General features: G+C 31.5%; 1 protein-coding gene across 1 annotated transcript; it reads right to left on the bottom strand.

Moving 5' to 3' along the window:
• Positions 1–1567: 1567 nt before the first annotated feature.
• LOC108741844 (transportin-1) lies at positions 1568–7064 on the bottom strand. Its single transcript, XM_018476806.2, has 10 exons — positions 6491–7064; positions 6102–6404; positions 5699–6041; positions 5126–5625; positions 4954–5061; positions 4554–4899; positions 4393–4488; positions 3243–3318; positions 2666–2840; positions 1568–2446 (listed from the first exon to the last, which is right to left on the bottom strand). Exons 1-10 carry the CDS (start codon positions 6992–6994, stop codon positions 2339–2341), a joined length of 2559 nt encoding a protein of 852 aa, XP_018332308.2. The 5' UTR covers positions 6995–7064; the 3' UTR covers positions 1568–2338.
• Between the last annotated feature and the right edge of the window lie 48 nt (positions 7065–7112).

Below are 7112 nucleotides of genomic sequence, written 5' to 3' on the forward strand. Positions count from 1 at the left end.
ACGGAAATATTATTTTTATAGGTCATTTTTTTAAAATAGAAATACCTTCTTCCTTATTTTATTTGATTGAGGTAATAAGAAAATGAAAATTGATTTACATGCTTACCTATTTTTTCTTACATTATGTGTACGTGTACAGAAACCATACACCATACCATACTTAATGAGTCACTTTTTATTCAACAGTTCGAATTTTAAGCATATTTCATATTTAGGAAGAAAAATAAAAGATGTAATCACTTCGAATTCTTTTATTTTTATAAGGCTGTGAAAAATGTTTAAACTTAAAATTGATTATAAATTTTCTTTGATGAATTTTTACCAACAAAAAACTTAATTTCTAATACATTACCATAAAACGTATTAATAACAAAACATTTAAAACAAAAGCTTGCAATTGTGGTTTTATTGATTTTTGAAAAAGTAAAAATAAACGAATGATCTTAATAAACTACTTAAAAGTATCACATTTTGCAAATTGAAGATTAGGAATCACTACATTTATCACATTAAAAAATAGACTACAATTTAACAAAATTGAAACATGGAAAGATATTCTAAAACTCATCAAATAATAACCTTTGTAAAAAGGCGACAAATAATATTTAAAATCAATCACAGTTGCTTCATATAATTTCATGTAATTTCCATACAATATTAAAAAAAAAAACGGTCATGGAATAAAATGAACAATTATAACAATTAATTAACATTGCTATTTCAAATATGTAGTAATTAATAATTTTAATTTATTTCGTAAACACAGTATTGAAACGCGGCTTTGAGAAAACATTTAGAAATATAATTCCTATAACTGTTGAAGAATGTATTTATTTCTTAATACCTGAATTGATAGGAGTTTGTCAATATGAAGCAACTGTGAAGAATTTCGTTGGCAAACAAAAAATGCAACACTTAAATGTATGTATACACCTGTCCTGTACAACAAAAAAAGAAACGATCAGCACACAATTATAAATTGATGTATTTATTGCACATTGAATGAAATTTTTGCAGGCACTATTTTTCAGCAATGAAAATTTACTGGTGTCCATTTTCTAACGTGATTTTCTGAATAAAGCTCATTCATACTCAAGAAAATCAGTTCCAAGCACCAAACCCACTTTTTGAAGACTTTTATTAAAAACTGCAAATCGCGATTAAATTATAAGTACAAACTGTTACATTAAAGGAACATCTACAGTGAGTATGAATGAGCAAAAATCATCTAAGCTGACTTTGCACCTTAAATTCTATCACTACTGAAGAAATTATCAGTAATTTTAAGCATTACTTTGTAAAACTAGATCAATTAATTACTTTAGTGCTTTCAAAGAACTTCTCTGGTAATATTGTTTCGACAGGAAATTCTTGAAGAATTACTAATTAATCTATGGCATTTAAACGTAACAAATAACAGCCTTTCCAATAGTCAATATTACAAGAAGTTCTGTTTTATTTTACAACCTCAAATATTAAAATAGGTTTTTTTGTGCTAAAATAGGAAAATTCTGACACACAGAATTGAAAATAAAACGATTGGAATATCTAAAGTAGACAGCTAAGATTTTAAAACGCATTTATAGTTTATTTAGATTAAGAATAATTAATTACAAAATGACACAATAAGTGGTTTCTCAGTGTCTGAAAAATAACAGATCATTTATTTTAAACCTGCAAAGTTAGGAATGTAAAGTAATATCAGCATTCATTAAGATAAACTATAAATATTTATTATAATAAAGTGTTTCGAAAATTATCTTTTCTATACTCAGTACTTAAAATCGATATTTCAAAGGAACTGGAACGGTAATTTGCATTTTCTAGAGTCCCTGATGACTGATCTAATTCAAAATTTATCCTTTCTACCCCTGCATGTCCGTGTGTATCTCAACATATAAAGTCCCTGCAATTTTCAGCCCACTGAGATCCGTATTGGAAATAAACAATTATGTATATGTAACACTATTGCGAACATGGAGGTACAGCTCATCATCAGATTTAATGAAATCGTCATCGTACTTTTTTTTATTGTTTCTAATGAGTTTCTTTCTGAGCATGAGTCGTACTATAATTAATCACAGTCTGCCGATGTCGGATGCATTGACGCTGTGCTGCAGCATTCGTAATTATTATTATTTATATGATCGCGTAATCCTCGTTATTTATTATTTTCTTGATTGAACGAACCCTCCCGTCGATTCTCGCATTAAATGAATAAACTGTTCGGTAGGTGCCCACCCAGTTCTATCGCGGCTGAAATTGTCCCCACAATTTCCAGAAAATTTAGTCTCAACTCCGAATTGATAAATCATATCCCTCCCTACCTGTATTCCCTTCAAATACCGTACAACGTCGACAGACGTTCACCCAATGGTGGAGGAAACTGATCGCTGAACCTCTTCCAATTTTCTTCCCCTACTTGCGCCTTGAAACTATGCAATATCTGTAAAAAAAACATATTTAATTTTATACCTCAAAATAACATATATCTTTTTGTTTCAGGAACCACAACGTTATTCTCGAAATGATTCAAATCACGCCAGTAACATGTAAGTTTTTTTTAAGTTATAAAAGTTTTATTAATTTCATCACCTACATTGCAAAATCGAAATTAGTGCGCTACACACAGTTTACAAGTTGTATAATGTATAATGACTCTTACCTTTGTAAATGTTTCCCTTAAGTCTTCTTTTGGAGTAATCCACGATGCTACTGCATCACAGAAGAAGATAAAGTCTGGTACAACCCCTGCGGGATTAACCGTTATCATATGACACATCCCTCTAAAAGCGCTATCCTTTTCTTCGTTATCTCGTATGTTTCGTAATGATGTACACCTGGAAAAGGCTTATTTTACTTTTTATTATTACATCCTACACATAACAACTACAAATATATATGGGATAAACTTATTATTAAATTTTCGGTCCTTTATAATTTTATTAAAGTTTCGTGTTACGGCAATCACAACATAAAATAAGATTTTATAAACGCTGACATGCTGTTTTTAGTTAAATTATTAACCAGATTTCCCACTGTCAATGTAAACCATCGTAATAAAAAATAATCTAAACCACAATTTTGAAATTATGATGAATTGTAAAAGCCACTCATACAGTCTGTAATTAAACAAAACGTTAAAAAGCATATAAATATAATAATAAGTAATGATGTAAGAGTTTGGATTAATACTGAAAATAGAAATTAATGTTAATAAAAAAATAAAAAGGGTTACACACCACTGACGAACAAATTGTTGTAACATGGGCGCGACATCATGGGGGCAGACATAACCTAGGCGACCGATTGTAATGGCTACAGTGAACCACCGAGAACAAAAAATAATAAAACTCAACTTAATTACAAATAAATTTACAATTGCATAAAAATAATTTTAAATGTAAAAACTATAATTGTAAATACAAAAATATAAATACAAGAACACTCAGTAATAGACAAAAAAGGAACATTACTAAATTAACAAACAGAAATAACGCATCATAAAACAATAAAAATCGTCAGTCCATGAACGAGGAATATAAAAAACTGCGTCTTGGGTACATCTGTTCCCTTTTTATCACATTTTTATTGTTTAGGTGCACTTCTAAACCTTGGCAAACCAACCCTTTCATGTTAGAACAACTGAATAAATAAAATTGCAATTAAAATTAAAATATAGTTTCGATTGCAATTATTCAAATAGCATATTTTTTCTTTCGTTTGACATTTTAAACGTAAAAATTATTTTGCGAAATAATGACAAATAAAACGAAGACTTTCTATAACTGAACACAATCAAAATCTATATATCCTACGATAAAATTAACATAAAAATCGTGGTATATTGCTGACAGTTAATAGTAGTAAACAGACACTGTGACGACGATTAGTATTTTTAGGTCACTTAAGGGTGTTTTATACTTATTTCACACTTTCAAAGAATATTAATTCATAAGCCCTTAATGGAAATGATTTTTTAAATAAATGCATTTGATTATTACAAGAAAAATGCCCCATTTCATAGAGAATAGACGGCCACCCTCTACATCTGTAAAGTTATATTTAAACAGGGTGTTAATGTTAATAAGCAAGCACGTTTTTATAGCAAATGCCTACGAAATTTAAATATGCAACCAAACAAAAAATGAAACTGAGTGTTTAATAATTAAATAGCCAATAACAAGGATTCCGTATAAATAACTTTTTCAAACAATGTGATATTTATACAAGTCCTTGTAAAATAATATCAAGCGCTTTCTTAATATGAAATAAACAACATTACAAACGTTGCAAAATACATATACCTGAAAACAAGAAAAACAAGTTAATACATTTAATGTGATACAGAATGATTACCATGCTCCAAAACGTTAAAAAATATTTTCTTACCAGTATTTTCCAATAATGTTTTTGGTGTATTTGGCCTGTTGATAATTTCAATTAACTGAGTTAGCACTATAGGTATATACAGTGACGTATCCGCACCTTAAATAAATTGAAAAACGAAACCATAAGATTATAAAAATTTAATAAACCATACCAACACATACCTAGCTTTATGCTTATTTCTCCAATGGCCCAGGTGGCATTATTGCAGACGGAAATATATTCCGGATTGAGATTTCGTCCGAGGATGGGAAGGAAATCCGGTATGCAAGGGCGTACATGTTGGAAACAAGCTTTGGTAAGGTCACCAAGAAGAGCAAAAGATGACTGCCGAACTTCCGGCATTGGATCCTGCATACAATGATGCAACAGTTCCATTATATTTGAATTAACGACCAGTTTTTCAATATGACCATTCAAACCTTCTGCCAGACCAGAAAGCAGGTCTAATGCAACTATAACAAAGTCTTTGTCAGGGGCCTCATATTGATCTGGATTTTGCGTATTAGCCTGAAAATTTATTTTATTATAACCAACAGCGTTTACAACCTTTTACAAGATTACCAAATGTTGATATAAAGTCTGTTGTATTAGGGACACGCATCGTCGATATACAGGTTCACAATAGGGAAGAAATCCTGACTGCAAGGCAGTGGCAACACTTGAAAGGCACTAAAAAATATTTATTTAGAATCAAACGTTAACGGTTAGCGTGCTAAAATAAATAGTAAACTACCTCAAGAAGTGGAAATAAATCTTTGTCTTCGTCTTTAAGAACGTTCCACTTATTTATGAGAGGTGGCATGAGAAGATTTATATATTCTGGTTTGTTTAGATGATGCCCTACAGAATCTGCCAAAGTACCAATAGCGTCATATAAGATTAGAAGATTTTTATGTTGATATTTCGAAAAGGCGAAAACTAAAGTTTCCAATATATAACCCAAATAAGGAACCAATTCAGTGCAAGCTTCTTCTTCAAGGGTGGCAAAGGCTGAACACGCTGCCTCTTGAACTCTCTTATTACTGTCAAGAATTCTTTCGAGCAATTCAGTCATGAGGCGTTTGAGATATGCCTCGTGAGGTTGTGATACAACCCAATGGGAATATCTACTGAGGGTCCAACACGTTATTGCTCTAACTAAGGCTTTTTTGTCGTTTAGACGATCGATTAAATATGGTATTATTTCTGGTAAGTGGTCTACCATTCCTGGCATACATCCTTCAGCTATAGCCCCTGTAAATTAATTGTCCAGTCAGACGTGACGAGAACTATAACAGCAAAAGTAAAGAAAATAAATTAGGTATACCTAATGCAAGAATTCCTGATTCTTTTATAAACCAATCTTGATGAAACAGCGCTTCTTTGAGAATAGGTAACAAAATAGGCAGTAAGTCTTCTCTAAAGACGTTAGCGAGACAATCTAATGCGGCTGCACTACATTTTCTTAAATTCCAGTCTGATAATGAACTGTCATCATCTCCATCTTCATAATCCTCGTCATCATCTCCCTGCTCAGCGGACCCATTCTCAGCAGAATTAACATTACCGGCTGCAGGAGTAGCTTTAATTGTATGTGTTTTAGATTTATGAAATCTAGGACGTATATCTTCTTCTCTGTCAGGTACACTTTCATCTTCCTCCACATCACCCTAGTATAAGAGCAACGTTTTATTTTACAAACTTACAAAATTATAAACACATAGAAATACCTTTAAAAGAATGATATCAATGTCAGAATATCTCATACCACGAATTAGTATGGGAACTAATCGGTTCAAATGAGAACCTAAAACGTCTCTGCATATTGGTTGTTCGGCAAACGTAAGCCAAAATTCACAAGCTTCCAATGCAACACCTTCATCAGGATCTTGAGTACGCAGCAGCATGTATTCTATTATATTATGCATATGAGGAATCAATCTATCCATTCGCACCTCCAACAACATTACTAGAGCTCTACACACGTTTTTCCGTACTTCTGGGTCTTCATCTGTTGCTACATGAAATAAATTCTAAAAAAACAGAAGGAATGTAGACTTGAAAGACTGGGTAGTATATATTTTAATATAAAAATGGTTTAGAATTTACATATATTTACCGTTAAAAAGGAGTCTATAAGAACCATAAGAGCTTCAGACCTTTGAATTATAAATTGATTAACACATCCAATAGCATATGAACGAATTTTTGAACTGGAATGACTAAAAAATTGAAGAAACTTCGGAATAAGTATTTCTAAAGGGCGGTTAACTGTGTCCGCATCTAAGGCCTCAGCGGTGTCTTCGCAGATTTTTTGTAAAGCCCCAAATGCACCTTCACAAACATTATAATCTTGTGAGTCTAACATATTACACAATGATGGCAAAAGCTCAGGCCATTTCGATAAATCCCCTTTGCTCGCAATAGTAGTAATTAATATTCCTACAGTTGCTCGTATAAGAGGTGATGGATCTCCCACAGCTTGCAAACATTCTTGTTTTATGAAGTTTGCTACACTTGGAACTAGGCTATCAAAATGCGATTTTACATTATTCTTAAGTATTAAGCCACTTAGAGATCGAGTAGGTTCATCTTCAGACACTAGTTTTGTCAATACAAACATTAAATAATTATTAAAATCAGGATATTTGTTGAGCTGTTCTAGTTTCTAAAAAAAAAATGAGAAAAAATGTGTACTCACTGAATTTTAAACAATACTGGGCATGCAATCTATCAATTCA

Source organism: Agrilus planipennis, unplaced genomic scaffold (genome assembly GCF_000699045.2).
Source record: "Agrilus planipennis isolate EAB-ADULT unplaced genomic scaffold, Apla_2.0 scaffold265, whole genome shotgun sequence".
Taxonomy (NCBI): Eukaryota; Metazoa; Arthropoda; class Insecta; order Coleoptera; family Buprestidae; genus Agrilus; species Agrilus planipennis.